Source organism: Lissotriton helveticus, chromosome 3_1 (assembly GCF_964261635.1).
Source record: "Lissotriton helveticus chromosome 3_1, aLisHel1.1, whole genome shotgun sequence".
Taxonomy (NCBI): Eukaryota; Metazoa; Chordata; class Amphibia; order Caudata; family Salamandridae; genus Lissotriton; species Lissotriton helveticus.
This window is the reverse complement of record NC_136061.1, coordinates 1,778,042,733-1,778,057,612: the sequence shown is the minus strand read 5'-3', so window position 1 is coordinate 1,778,057,612 and position 14,880 is coordinate 1,778,042,733. Positions and strand designations below refer to the sequence as shown.

Below are 14,880 nucleotides of genomic sequence, written 5' to 3'. Positions count from 1 at the left end.
GCCCTCGGAAATCCCGCCACCGCGACGGACCACGCACGAAACCTCGGCATTATACTAGACTCATCGCTCACAATGAACCGCCAGATAAACGCTGTGTCCTCGACCTGCTTCAACACCCTCCGCATGATTTGAAAGATGTTCAGCTGTATGCCATCCACTTCCAGAAAAACTGTCATGCACGCTCTCATCAGCAGCAGACTGGACTACGGCAACACTCTCTATGCCGGAAACAACAAGAAACTCCTTTGTAAACTCCAGACCATCCAAAACACCGCAGTCAGACTGACCCTCAACATCCCCCGTCGCAGTCACATCACCCAGCACCTCCGAGATCTCTACTGGCTCCCAGTCAAAAGAAGAATACCTTTCAAACTCCTTACCCATGCATACAAGGCCCTTCACAACACCGGACCCACATACCTGAACAGCCACCTCTCCTTCCACGCGCCCAAAAGACACCTGTGATCAGCTGATCTCTCTCTGGCTAGCGTCCCACATATCTTCAAGACCAGAACGGGAGGAAATTATTTCTCCTACCTTGCAGCCAAAGCCTGGAATGACCTCCCCCTTCACCAAGCTCCCACACTGCCCTAGTTCAGGAAGGACCTCAAGACCTGGCTCTTCTGATAACACCAGCACTCAACGGAGCAGCCCCCCCGCCCCCAACGCCACAGCACCTTGAGACCCTCACGGGTGACTAGCTGCGCTTTACTAACCCTAATTGATTGATTGATTGACATTACTAATTGGCAACTTCATAACACTGAGCTGTGTCACTAGGAGAAGATAACTCTTTAACATAAACATCAGAATTCTCTATTGCCTTTGCAATTATGATTGCTGTTTTACGATAAGGATTGTCAGTAGAGAGCAACAGAATCTTTCTACTGTATGTTTTTTCAATTAACTGGTCATGATTATGGCATTGTGCATGTCACGATAATTGCAGGTCATAGAAGCTGAGACAAACTCATCAAATGAATCCCCTTGTTGTTGAGATCTTTATAAAAATGTATGTCTCTCCAATACTACATTCATATTAGGGGCAATACGCTTGTCAAGTGGCTATAAAATTGTGGCATCCTCATCAACAAAAAGTACTGGTATCCCTTGCCCCCACCTCATTATTGTTCACTCTCTACCTAGAGTCATGAGCACGAAAATCAGATATAAACAATGTATAAAGGAGATATCACTAGGGATAGATATGTTTGAAATTATCTTATTTGTAGAAGAAATTCTCATGCCTTTACCAAACTCAGTCCCCTCTACTAAAAGCCTACTAAGAGAACTGACAAACTTTCAGTCCATATCGGGCTTTAAAATCAGTAAGTCTGAAATAGAGGGATGATATCAACAGATAACAAACCATCTGAAGAGTTATAACATAACACACTCTTTAAGTGCCCTACTCCGCACATATGCTAACTGGGGGTTGACATTGCATCCAAAATAGGTAACACTAATCAGCCGAACTACAAACCATTATGTAGGTTAATTAAAGTGCGGTAACAGACTTGTGAGCACATACATTTACTGGGACAGGCCTACAGCTGGGGTCAGAACGACAATACTCCTATGTATGTATTTATGCCATTATGGGTAAGAGCATTTTTGTAAGCTCCACATGGTCACTGAGGGATATATATGGGGAAAGAGGTAAATTAAGATTAAAAAGGACACAGACACCCTGCAGCCCCAGGGTGGGGTTTTGGGGATCCCCAAAATCACAGCTTACTACCAGGCATCCCAGCTCTGATAACTGACTGAGTGGATGAGGAAGAAACTGAAAAAGGGTGGTGCAAGCTGGGCCATACCCTGGCAAAGAAGCGACTATGGGAGGGCACTGGGTGCCAAGGCAACAACACTGTAAAATAGTTATAGGCTTTTGTACTACCTATATTGATGCGAATATAGGACACATTGAGTGTAAGGGGTGGACTTACCGAATATCCATCACTCTTCACGCCACTATAGGGGGGTACCCGCATTTAACCCCAGAATGCAACAAGTCATATTCAAAAAAATGGAAACAGGAAGGATAATTCAGCTTGAAAACTCTTTTAAACAGAGGCCAATTGAAGGGCTTTGAAAATTGTAAGCAAGAATATGGGGTGGGAGGGACGTTTTATACAGATGCAAGATACAGCAAAGTGACACCCTGAATTAACAAAGCCACATTCGAGGCCGCCTAGGAATTGGAACTAGGCATGCAGCTAGATGAGAGGCAACAGCAGGACATATGTACTAGAAACACAATCCACGGCACATTAAGGGTGGGTAGTCCCTGTTCAAAATCTTATACTGGTGGCACCGAACAACATTTCATCTACATTTGATCTGTCACAAAATATTGGATAAATTGGTCCTTCTCTAAAGTAAAGAACTTCTGGGGAGAAATATTGAGAATAATTGAAGAGTTAATGGGAAGCCAGATAGCCAAGTGCCTAGAAGTGACCTTTTAGGGAATTTCCCAGTGACGTTCTAGAAAGGGTAGACTAACAGCAAAGTTTCTCTATTGGTGTTACAGGGCAAGGCAACAGAGCCTATTGTGAGGCACTTATAGGCACAGACATGGTTCATTCTGGGTATGGAAAAACTGCCTCATACAACTCCTGGCAGGAAGTAGATGTTTATGAAGACTTGGGGGCTTATGCTAAATTATCCAACTAAAGACATTAAAGTACTTGGATGCCTTATGTGACTAAACGATCTAAGAATTCTAGGTCCCATGAAGAGGATGGAACTCTCTACAGATGACAGGTAGAATTTAGAGATGAGAAAGGAAATACAATGGAGAAAAAAAGGAAACTAACAATATGTTATGGGGGCGCTGAGAGGATGTGAGTGTTAGTGTGGGCGAGAGGAATTGTTTGGGTTTACTCACCTAATGTCCGCTCCATTGAAGCTCAATATGCTGTTAAAAAATCTATAAAAACTATTCCTCACAAAAAAAATTCTAATAAAAATGAATTGTGTTGACATGCTGTTTTTGAATGCTTTTGGTCTTTCCTGTAAACTAAGGTCATGAAAACGTGTTATCTTATGAGAGGATTGTTGCATGTACCTGCTTTCTCTTATTTTTTTGCACTGATAACTGTGTTTACTTACTACATTTGTATTTGAATGTAAAGCTTAAATGTAACTAGGCCTTTACAACACCAGAGACCGTCAGAAGACAACACAGTCTCACCCGACACTATCACCACTATTGTTAACCCAACAAGGGACCGACAGGAACCTGAATATGTTAGCACTCCAGCTAGAGACCTCCAGGAACAGGCTACTCAACCAGGAGCCTTATGCGGAACAGAAAGAACGTTGACCAGAAACGAAGCTGAGAGAAAGCATGATTCAAATAACATCAACAACAACCGTGATTCACCAAGCTTAGACAAAACGTCCAACTCAGAAATTAAGAGCCGAGGAGAAAACCGATCAAAGGAAAGAAATATAAAGTCAAGGAGACATGGGTCCGAACGGAAACTCAGGAACAGAAAACGTGAAGATCGAAATAGACGGATGAATAATCGCACTACGTCACTTAAGGTCATGAGAAAAATTCTCGAGATCCAAACACAAATCAATATACTGTCGCAGGATCTTCTAAACACGTTGAAAGGGATAGAAAAACTACAGGATATCTCAGAAAACACCAACACAGAAGTAGAACACATCAAACAGGTATTAAATTCATCAAAAGACAATAATGAGAAAAGAACGATGCCATTGTCAAACAGACAAAACAGACCAGATAGGAATCAAAATTCTTTATCGGAAGTAGAGATCCTAGCACTACTCAGGGAGTACGAGCAAACGGACTCCACTAGGGTTCAGGTTATTAAAAGAGTACCTATAGACGCAAACAGAACATCCACGAGAAATGGAAGGAAACCAAATCTCAACAACCTACAACAAATCCAACTAAACACCGATATGTCCAACAGGATCACAGATAGACGGGAAAAATCATTAAAATGCCTATTGCTCAACTGCCGATCAGCAGCGAAACATGCTTCTGACATAGCCGATATCATTATCAATCAGGAAATAGATGTCACAATCCTTACCGAAACGTGGCTATCTGATTCCTCGTCCCCAGTCTTAGACCTGTTGGTGCCACCGTACTATAACATAATGAGACTTGACAGACAAAAAAAGACAGGAGGTGGTATTGCCTGTATCCACAGATCAAACCTAGAAATTGGCCAGTTTCAGTCAGACCCTCTCGAAACATGCGAATACCTGGGACTCCATATAAGATCAGAGAACAAACAGATTTGCAACTTACATGCCTTATATCACCCACCAGGAAATAACATGGACTTCATTAACCAACTAATGGAGATCATCACTGCCAACTCTAGCAAAGACATTAATAATATATTTCTAGGTGATTTTAATCTACACTGGAACGACAACAAAGACAAACAGGTCAACGCATTTAAAGACTCTCTGACTGAGCTAGAATTATCACAAGCTTGTCTACAACCTACACATGAGAAAGGATCAACATTAGACTGGATTATCTCAAAGATTAATGTCATCACAAACCTCTCAATAGAACCGTGCGATTGGTCAGATCACCACGCCATAACCTTCCTAATACCATCACGGGAGAAGCTAAAAACCACTCAATCTAGCAAAATGAAAAGATGGATACGAGATACCAGAGACTCAAATATGGATCTTCAAAGGGAAAGCTGTAAAAGAGACCTAATCTTACCTGACAACACGCAGAACGTGACTGATCTTACGAACCATTACACGAACACAATATCGCAAATAGTGGAATCCACCTTACCACTCAAATTAAAAAGAGTCACAGAAAAGATCAAAAACCCATGGTTCAATGGAATATTGAATGAAGATAGGCGAAAATTGAGACGTGCAGAAAGAAAATGGAGACAACACCCGTCGTCCCCTGAGCTGAAATCCCTCAGAAAGATCAGGAAGGAATATAATAAAAAGATCCTCAATTCTAAAAAGGAATATATCAGATCTGAACTGGACAACGCCAGAAATAGACCACGAAAACTATTTGAAATTATAAAACTACAGTCTAATAAAACGGCAAAATCTGCCCAAGAAATCTCTAAAACACAACCTAGTTGCGAAGAATTCTCAACCTTTTTCAATAACAAAGCCAACGAACTGGAAAAAGAATTTAGGATTGCTGCAGATAACCCTATCTACAAAATACCATCACCACATTCTGCACCGAACGAAGAGAGAAAAGCTACAAAAAACAAGGCACACTGGGACACTTTCAAATTACTAGACCAGGCGGAGGTTACTAAGACGCTAGCGGCCACTAAACCAAACAATCACTTCAACGACCCGCTACCATCAAAATGCCTGAAAGAAATAAGCCAGATTATAATTCCAATGTGGACTGAAATTATAAACGCCTCACTTTCCCAGGGGTCCTCCCAGATTGCCTCAAGACAGGACAAGTAGTCCCGATCATCAAAAAACCCACAGCAGACCCAACTAATTATCGCCCAGTGACCAACATCCCTCTCCTTGCCAAATTAATAGAGAGATGTGTACAAAATCAGTTAAGCCGACACATCGCTAACTTCTCCCTATTGGATGATTGCCAATCGGGATTCAGAATTGGACACAGCACGGAAACGGCAATCCTTCACATAGTCGATGATGCACTTCAAGCTATAGATCAAAACCAATCTTGTCTTCTCATCCTCCTAGACCTGTCTTCAGCATTTGACACGGTTAACCACGAAAAACTTCTTAACAGACTTCACGACAGGATGGGAATTTCCGGCACTGTATTGGATTGGTTCAAATCATTCCTACAGAACAGAACTCAGAAAGAAATTCCTAGTAAACCAATCTCTTTCTCCCTCTTGTCCAAACACAATTGGAGTTCCCCAAGGATCGACTCTATCTCCTTCACTGTTTAACTTATACATCGAACCACTTACAGAAATCATGCGAGACTCTAAAATATCCTACCATATGTACGCGGACGATACGCAACTTTACATCAAAATTGCATCACTGGAAGACACAACCATTATGAACGAGGCCCTCAAAATGACTCTAAAATGGCTAACTAACAATCACCTCAAGTTAAATGCAAATAAAACCGAATTCTTACTCATCGCACCACAAAAGAATCAAACAGAAGTGAAAGAATGGTCGAAAATGATCACAGCACTAAACTGCACCCCGACTCTAGTTGAGTCTGCGAAGTCTCTCGGAATCACATTGGATGAACACCTCGATATGAAAACCCACATTAAAGTAATGGCAAAAAACGCACGCTTTCATCTGAACTACTTAAGAAAATTGAAGCCATTTTTATCGGAGAAGGACCTAAAACTAGCTGTGCAATCACTGGTTATCTCAAGAATTGAATATGGATGCACAACTCTAGCAGGCCTTCCAAAAATTTCCATAGCCCCCCTAAAAGCTTGCCTCAATGCAGCGGCAAGACTTATCACAGGAACGAGGAAATTTGACCACATCACCCCTCACCTGAAAGCGCTAAACTGGCTACCCTTTGAAGCTAGAATACAACTAAAAATGGCATGTGTCGCCCACAAAGCGATTCATCACAACACACCCAGATATCTTGCCCAGAAAATAGAAATTTCAGGAGGAAACAGACCAGCCCGGAGTGTTAATTTGCTACTGCTGAGACCACCTATCTTCAGGAAGAAAGAAACGTATGAAAGAGCGTTCTCGGGCGCAGCCCCTAGAATCTGGAACTCTCTGCCTGCGAACATCAGAAAAATTTTGAACACTGCATCATTTAAGAAGGAAGCTAAGACCTTCCTCATGAGCAAATTCCTCCCATAGGCAGGCAATTCGCCTTCTGTGACTTAGCTGTGAGGGTCTTAAGATAACAAAATGAGAAATATGAAGACTAGCGGAAGTCAAAAGAGAAGCCAGGAGAGAACAGAAAACAATCAGCTCTACCTCAGAACAATACTATTCGTGTCTTGTAATTTAGTAGCGGTCTTTTCTTTATTATTATCTTCCTATAGACTGTGCTGGAAATATTACCTACTATTGTGCACAATCTCATTGCTTGTTATATACATTGCTGTTTTATCCTATGCCATTGATGTAAAGCGCTCTGATACCCATGGGTCTAGTTCGCGCTATAGAAAACTGTGTATAAATAAATAAATAAATAAATAAATAAATAAATAAAGCAAATAAAATAGTTTGCACTGAATTGGTTTTCAATACCAGAAGCGACACTGTGGTATGTGGTGGTCAGTGCTTTAAATGGAAATATAGAAGTGCTGGTGCTCACTATCTTGAGAAACTGTTTGCTCCTAAGAAGTGCTGGTACTATCCCATGAAATGCATTATAGCAGTGCTGAGAAGTGCATGTACTCTCCCTTTCAAATTGAAGAAGTGCGGGTACTCAGTACTGGACAGTACAAACAATGATGGTGGTGCAAATACCTTCTGAGATGCAATTGAGCAGTCACCTTGCCAACATTCCAACATTTGGATAAAGATAAAAAGAATTACTTAGAAAATAATTGGTTAAATAAAATCTCAGAATTAACATACTTTGAATTGAGGAAAATTGAGGCTGGAAAATCCCTTTTTACTTAAAAGATGGGAGTATTTCGTCTAACTTGAGACTAACAGCACACATCCTTTGTCCACCATTGTAGTTAGTGCTACTTTATCTTCATATTAACTACAATGTCATTTTACTTGGAATGTTATTATGGCCTGGACAGCCCTGCCAAGTTTCACAGGTGCATGTGTGATGCTCTGCTCCAGTCCAAGTGTTTTCCTTAAATTCTGAGACTTCCATGATCTGGTTACTCTTAAAGGGCCTCTTCAAGAGGGTTGCCACATTTTCAAAAGAAAAATACTGACCCTTTGTTCATGTTTTATCCCCTGCCACCCGACATTACGGCGAGTGTGTGCGGAGGACGGCCGGGGCCATCCGAACCCCGCCCACTCATTAATTCGCCTGCACCGCGGGGGAATGTGCGCAGCAAAGCCCGAGGGTAATAGTTCAATAGAATTTTATACAAAATCAGCTGTAAGAATTTGTAACATTACTTTTAAGGGTCTATTTACTTTAATTATTAATCATGGGTCAATAGTGCAGCCCTACAACATATTTTAATGTGAGTTCTTAAATTAGTCGCTTGAAGTTTGCTCTGGTAAGGGGGGATCACCAACTTTAGTCTATTTTACCATTTTTATACTCACAGGGACTTTAAAATTCCAGGCAAGTCGGGAGAAAATCGGACAGATGACAACCCTACTCTTTAAAGAACGGCCTCTAGAACTCCACGACTTCCAGTGGCGGCGAAATACCAAACATGTTTTAAGTGCCTACCCTATAAGAGAGGCTCAGCGGCGCGGGGGCGGGGCTGTGGGTCCAGAAGGGCGGGGCTTGGGTGCTCGCAGGGGCAGGCGGTGGAGACTCGTGTACAGACCGGGAGGCTCTCGGCAGTTGTGGCACGGGTGGGGCCTGTGCCCGAGGGTGGAGACGCGGGGAGGGTGAAGGAGGGGGTCTCGGCAGGCGTGAACACTCTCGTGAGACCAGGTGTCTGTCTCGTAGGCGACAAAAGCCTCTCTCCTGACCGCTGTAGCGGGGAGGTAGGGAACGCCGGCGGTTAGGATATAAGCCGGGTGGCTCTCGGCGCCGTGCTGCGCTGCGCTGACTGCCGCGGGGCTGAGCCGGAATAACATTTAGCCCGCCTCGTAGGGGCGTGTCCTGTGCCGCGCTGCTCCCGTTCAGTCGGGTGGCCGGGGTGTTCCTGCTGCCTCCGACCGGGACTCCAGCCTATTGCAGGGAGCGGGCGAAGTCACAGCCGTTGGAGTGTGTCAGAGCCGACCGTGGAGGGGAGGCAGCGGGCGCACCCAGTCTAGGAGCCGGGCGCTCGCGGGGACACTGCTAGCACGCGCTGGGTGTGTGAGAGGGAGGTGTAGGTGAGGGGCGCGGAGGGTCCCGGCGAGGCAGGTGAGGGTGCAGGCTGGAGGCTTCCTTACGTTCAGAAGGGCGAGTAAGAGGCCGGGGCAGGTGAGGGAAGCAAATGGTGCAGAGGGCCACCCAGAGACCCGAGCGCAGGTGAGGGCATCAGAGGGGTGGGTGCAGAATCTTAGCATAGGTGAAGACCCCTGTGAGGTTGGCGAGTGAAAAAGAGTGTGCAAGTGCTTACCCGCAGGGACTCCTGAGTAGGTGAGGGCAGCCAAGGAGCCTAGAGAGGCAACCGGGCGAAAGCCACAGCAGAACGTGTGGGTCTCTACTGAAGGTGTGAGCGGCTTGGAGCTGGGTTCAAGAAGCACTCCCCAGGAATCACAGGTGCCTCGAGGATTATTTACTGCACAGTGGACGCCACACACCCTGCGAGATGCCGCTGGCACAGCTGGTTGACCCCTGGCCACACCTGGAGGTGGTTCACGTGGACCCAGAGGTAAGAGGGGTGCGGGCAGAGTATTAAGGAAATAGTACTTTTGCATCACTACGATGGTAGAGGTGCTCTTTTTGTGGCGATGGATTATGAATTCATAGCATGTAGGGCTTATGTTTGCAAGGTGGGGTGGGTAGGTTCGAGTCTGAGGTGCCCACACCTTCACCCAGACTGCATCCAGCCAATGGTCGTGCGACTGCAGGGGCAGCATTCCACTAAGCCAGGGAAAGCTACCCCCATACTAAGTAAAGAGCGTATCGAATCTCCGCGAGTCTGTCTAAATATTGGTTGCTCTATATATTATGTGTAAGATTTTCGGATAGCTGGCAATAAATCAGAGTTAAAAGCAAGCCACATAAATCGTTCGGTGCGTGTTGCATGCGGTAATCACAGTGTCATTGTTCAGAAGGGTGTCTGCCGTAGGGATCTGTGCAGAATCAGTTCAGGGCAGTTTCCACAGGGAGAAGCAAGAAACCAACCTCACTCTAAAGTGCAGGAGCGAGGGCATCTCAAACTTCAGCTATTCACTAAGAACCGTTTCGTGTGCTCGGTGTGTAGTTAACACTACCAATAGATTGCCACGGAGGATGAGATTGGGTGCCGGGCAGGCGATTCAAGCTAGCATATTGCTAGTAGGCAGAGTGGAGCATGGATTAAAAAAAAAAGCCAGTGCTCCAAAATTAAGTGGGCCTCATTAGGACATCTGATACCGAAAAGTGTGGCCCACGTTTCCAAATCAAGGCAGTGTTGATCTTCTAAAGACAACAAGTATAGGTGTTTTGCCCACCAAAACATAAACAGGTCCACAAACAGCCAAAAAGTAAGGCCTCACACTAACCTGTAATGCGAGCCTTTCGGACTCTGCCAGATTGCTTATAGGCCAGTCTGCCCCTGCGTAGTGGGACAATACTAGACAGTTTTATTTATCTTTGATATATGCATGCTTTTTTCACATTCTACATATTATTGAGTGACAGAGGGCGACAGTGATTTGCCGACCGTTACACTGCATGCTGAAATAAGGATTAGAACCTGTGACGTCCCTTCCAATCTTTGGAATGGGAACCTTTCAGTGTTGTTTTTTAAAGCTGCTTTTCGACTTGGGAGGTTGGGCACAGAAACCTGTGTACAATAAGCATCTTACATGTTGCTCAGATTTGTTTTCCAACAATGGAATGTGTCTTCCACATTGCTAGAACGAACTTATTTTTTAAAAGATAACGTTAAAAAAAGACCTATTTAATTACAGAATAAAGGTCGTGACTGCCTCGCCAAAATATGAAAAGATGCATTAGGAACTCTAATGATATTCCCTACTTCCCTCTGTGGAAAAATGCATGAGCCGTTGCATACTTTAGCTGTCCCACTCCACCCCCGCCCACAAAATGAGCTGCTGGACCGTAGACTATTGTTGGTTGGTATTCTCACTATTGTTCACTTCCCTTAATATCAAAATATTTAGGATTTTTGCATCGAAGATGCAAAATAGCAGATTTCAAATTAAATAAGCATGAAAAGTTTTCTCGGTTGAAAAGGCAAGAAGCAGAGCTTTAAATCTATGAAATGTTAGCAGCCGGTCTTTACAGATCCATTATGTCTCCATGCTTGTTAATCATGCACTTTGATCCCCTACACTTTGGGGGGTGAGGGAAAGAGGGCTGATCCTAACAGACACTTAAAAGGTTAAGGAGCACTTGCTTGCATCTGTGCAAATGAGCGGTGCTGATTTCGGGTGAAAACTGTGTGTGGTCGGTCACCTCAGTGTGTTTTTGGACTTGTGTGGCAGTCGGTGGGTGCAGTGGGTCTTGTTTGGCTTCTAACCCCTTACAGTGTCATTTGATAAATATTACTGGTGCTAATCCTTATGTGAAGCTTTCAATAACACTAGGCTATTTAACATCTCCTCAAATGGTTGTGAGCATGGCTTTAAATAGGCCGGGTCTCACTGGTGCTGAGCACCAGCAGTTTTTTAAAGGAGGCCTCAAAAAGGGACTCTATCCGGCTCTGTTTTGTGCCCTGGCACAGGTGGCACGTTTTTTCCAGACTGCAGTGACAGCAGGCACATTGATGTGCGCGTGCTCACACTGTTCACTTCTAACTAGTGGAGAATTTACGTCATGACTTCATGCCAGGCAAGCCTGTAGCGGAAGGGAAATCCTTTAAAGAGTAATTTTCTCTGGATTTCATTTCTCTTTTTGAAATTCAGGAGCAGCAACATTGTCATGGTGTCACGAGGGCTTGAAGTGGAAGCTTTTTCAATGTTAAATACAAGCCTTAGTTGCTGCTTATTTATCTTATGCAACTAACAACCTTTGACAAATCCAATAGTCCTGACTTGTTGTAGGTGCCATGTTACCTGTTACCTGTTGTATCATACATCTGGATGCAATGACAGAAACTGCAAAGTACAAGTCGGGCGGCACACAATCCTCTGCACAGATTTTTAGATTGTGTTTTTAAGGCACACCCTTAATTACATTGGCCACGCCCCTTTGAGAGACCCCCCTCCCCAGTTTTTTATCACATTTAAAGCCCTGGTTGTGAGCATTGACAACCCACACCTATAGATATTAGATTGTCTTCAGGTCCCATTCTTCCATACAAAGTTGTTGGACCTTGTGACATCTCCCCACCAGCAGCTACTGGACCTTTCTTTCCTGATTCTGCTTTCAGACTAGCCCCCTACCTCAATCAGATGTGGGCTCGACAAACCACCGAATAGTAAAAGCCAGTTCAGTTATCGGGATAACTATGATGAACATGCTTGAGTGCAATTTAAAAATAAACAATTTTGTGGTAATTCTGAAAAACAAATATGGGGTTTACTAGTCAGTGGTTCAACAACCTCGCCTCTACTCAGTCTAGTTCCACTCATTTGATTTCAAACTTGTGATGAGAAAAAGAAACAACCACCAAGTTTGGGAAGGAGAAATAATTTTAGTTTAGTTGTATGAGTTGTAGCTGTGGCAAAAATGGTAATTTGCCCATTGATAAGTTGTGTCCTGCTCCTAAGGCTTGTGTAATAATTATGAAAGTAAAATACATATTGGTATGTGTTTTAGGAATGGCTGTGAGCTTAAGGATAGTAAAAAGAGTTTGTAAAGTACTACAACTGGTGCCTAGAGTTGATGATCATCCCTTGGATGATGTTAGTGTGGAGATAGTAAAAATCATGATGATGTTTGATTCCTGCTCAGGGATCACTATTTTATCGGAAGGAATACTTAGGAATCATTTCCATGGTAATGTTAAGTTGAGGAAGATTAATATTTGTCCTGGAGGATATGGTGGCCAGCCCATTAGGATGTTGGTTTATTTTGAAGAGGTTTTGGATTTCAAAGGAAAGTTTATAGTAGGAAAAGTTGATATCTCAGTCAGAGGTTATCACGTAATCAGGTGGCCACACCAGAATGTGTTGGGTTTGATGCATGATTCCAATGCCAGACCACAAGTCCTTGTTAAAGAGACCAATTAGTCTGTTCCGAAGTCCAGTGTGGTGGGTCCGATGTGTTTTTTTTCTCCCCTTTTTCTTAAAACATTTTTTAGGGGGGGGGGGCTGAGGGGAAAGGGGACTCATGAAGTATTCAGTGAGTTTCTTGAGTGTTTCAAAATTACATTGATTTTATATGTTGACGGAAGGGGCTAAGCATGTGTTATCGAAGTTACGTAGATTCTCTGTAGACATTTACGAAGATGTGAGGATCAAGTTGGACGTATTGTGTTGGGATGGTGTCAATGCCTATAGAGGCTTCCGAGTGGTTGGCCCCTATTGTTGTGGCAAAAAAAGCATCATGGGACATCTGGCTTTGTGTAGATTTGAGGATACTTAACATGAAACTAATTGTGGATGAATTCCCGTCTCCTAACATAATGGTGCTCTTAACAGAATTACATGGAGCAAAATTCTTCACCCAGTTGGATGTACCTTCAGTGTACCACCAGGTTTGGTTTCATGAAAAAAGTCAAAAATATGCCTCATCCATCACGTCCATAGGTTTGTTCGAGATTGTCATGGTTTCATTTGGTTTAGTGTCTGCCATCTCTATTTTTCAGAAACTCAAAGTTCACAAAACTGCACAAAGACTTAAAGCTCTTTAGAAATGCTGTGAAAGTCTTGGGTATTTGCTTCTGGAATCTTAGTCAGGTTGCTAGGTGTGTTGGGTGTAAGCATGTAACTCTTCCGAATTCAAGGGTGTTGACTATATAAACATAAGCGCTTAAAACTTCAATCCTCCAGAGGGTAAAGTTACAATATCTTCATATGAAACAGTGTAGTTTCAAAGTTCAGCATTTTGAAATAAACAATCTCCAGAAATACCAGTAGCCTTGATGACCCCCTCAGTTTTCTTTTCCTCAAACTGTTTTGTTTAGACACACACAAGTTGCCATGTGAAAAAACACTTTGTTCTCCTTAATGACAAGTGCACTTGAATGCTTTGTTGCTAATGTTCGAATACAGCAAGTGCTAGTTTATGAGGTGAAGCGCATTCAGGAGTTCACTGGTACCCACACTTCTCAGAAAGACAATGGCATTGCTGGAACACACACCGTAGGAAGACGCAGTGTGTTTGTTTACCTCTGCACTTCTACCAGAATGAAACACAGTGCATGTGCCGGGCATTTCAGATAAGTAATGCTGCTATTGATTACCGTCAAAGTGAGCGAGTCACTACACTGCTCCAGTTCCTTGCTGATGTCTTCCGAATGGGACTCTGATACGTCTTAACAAAATGCTTCCTGAACACTTCAACAGCCTCGCCTCTTAGTCTCGTTCAACAACCCCAGAGCCAGAAAACAAGCAAAACTTCACTGAATCGTCAACAACTCTTGTTTTCTGACTGACCCAGAAGTGTTGAGATGAAGATCCCCTTTCTAGTCCTCACCAGTGTAAAAAGATGGCAAATTCGTAGTGAAGGTAAAAGTAGGTCCCCCTATTATGTTGCAATAGCCTGGCGTTAACTGAAAACCAATGGAATCTCCTTTTATTTCCCCTCCCTTTTTTGGCCCCAGGAGGGGGTGCCTAAGCGCTCAAGGTATTCCTTCCCTGCCCCCTTTATACTCCCTCCCTTTTTATTTTAAATATGAAGTTAGGGGACTTATTACATGAGTCCTGTAATGGCTGCCAGCAACTTTTTTCTCATGCTGCTGGCAGCCAATCAGCGTGCTCGCTTCAGCCGGAGCCTGACTCCCGCAGCAGCGAGCTGACCCAATGGGGAAAAAAGCTCCCTGGGACAATCTAACTCTATTTTTAAATTTCCGCTCTAGTGAGAGTCTCCCGAGACTCTTGCCAACCCAACCTCCCAGACATACAATTATTTTTGACTCTCAAGTTCCCAAAAACTAATGGACTGATTTACACAAAAGGCAAATTCTGTGGAGAAAGATCTAGCTTCCTTCTAAATTTCATGTAATTCTGTTCAGCTATTTTTGTTGTAGCCAGTCTTCAAGAAATCTG

General features: G+C 43.5%; 1 protein-coding gene across 1 annotated transcript in view; it reads left to right on the top strand.

Annotated features, from left to right (window-relative positions):
- The first annotated feature begins 8,399 nt into the window (after window positions 1-8,399).
- RPS6KA1 (ribosomal protein S6 kinase A1) overlaps window positions 8,400-14,880 on the top strand; it is an 844,361-nt gene continuing 837,880 nt past the window's right edge. Inside the window, exon 1 of the mRNA XM_078682639.1 lies at window positions 8,400-9,428. Within this exon, the coding sequence (XP_078538765.1) occupies window positions 9,366-9,428 (63 nt within the window). The 5' untranslated portion in view covers window positions 8,400-9,365. The remainder of the gene's footprint in view (window positions 9,429-14,880) is intronic.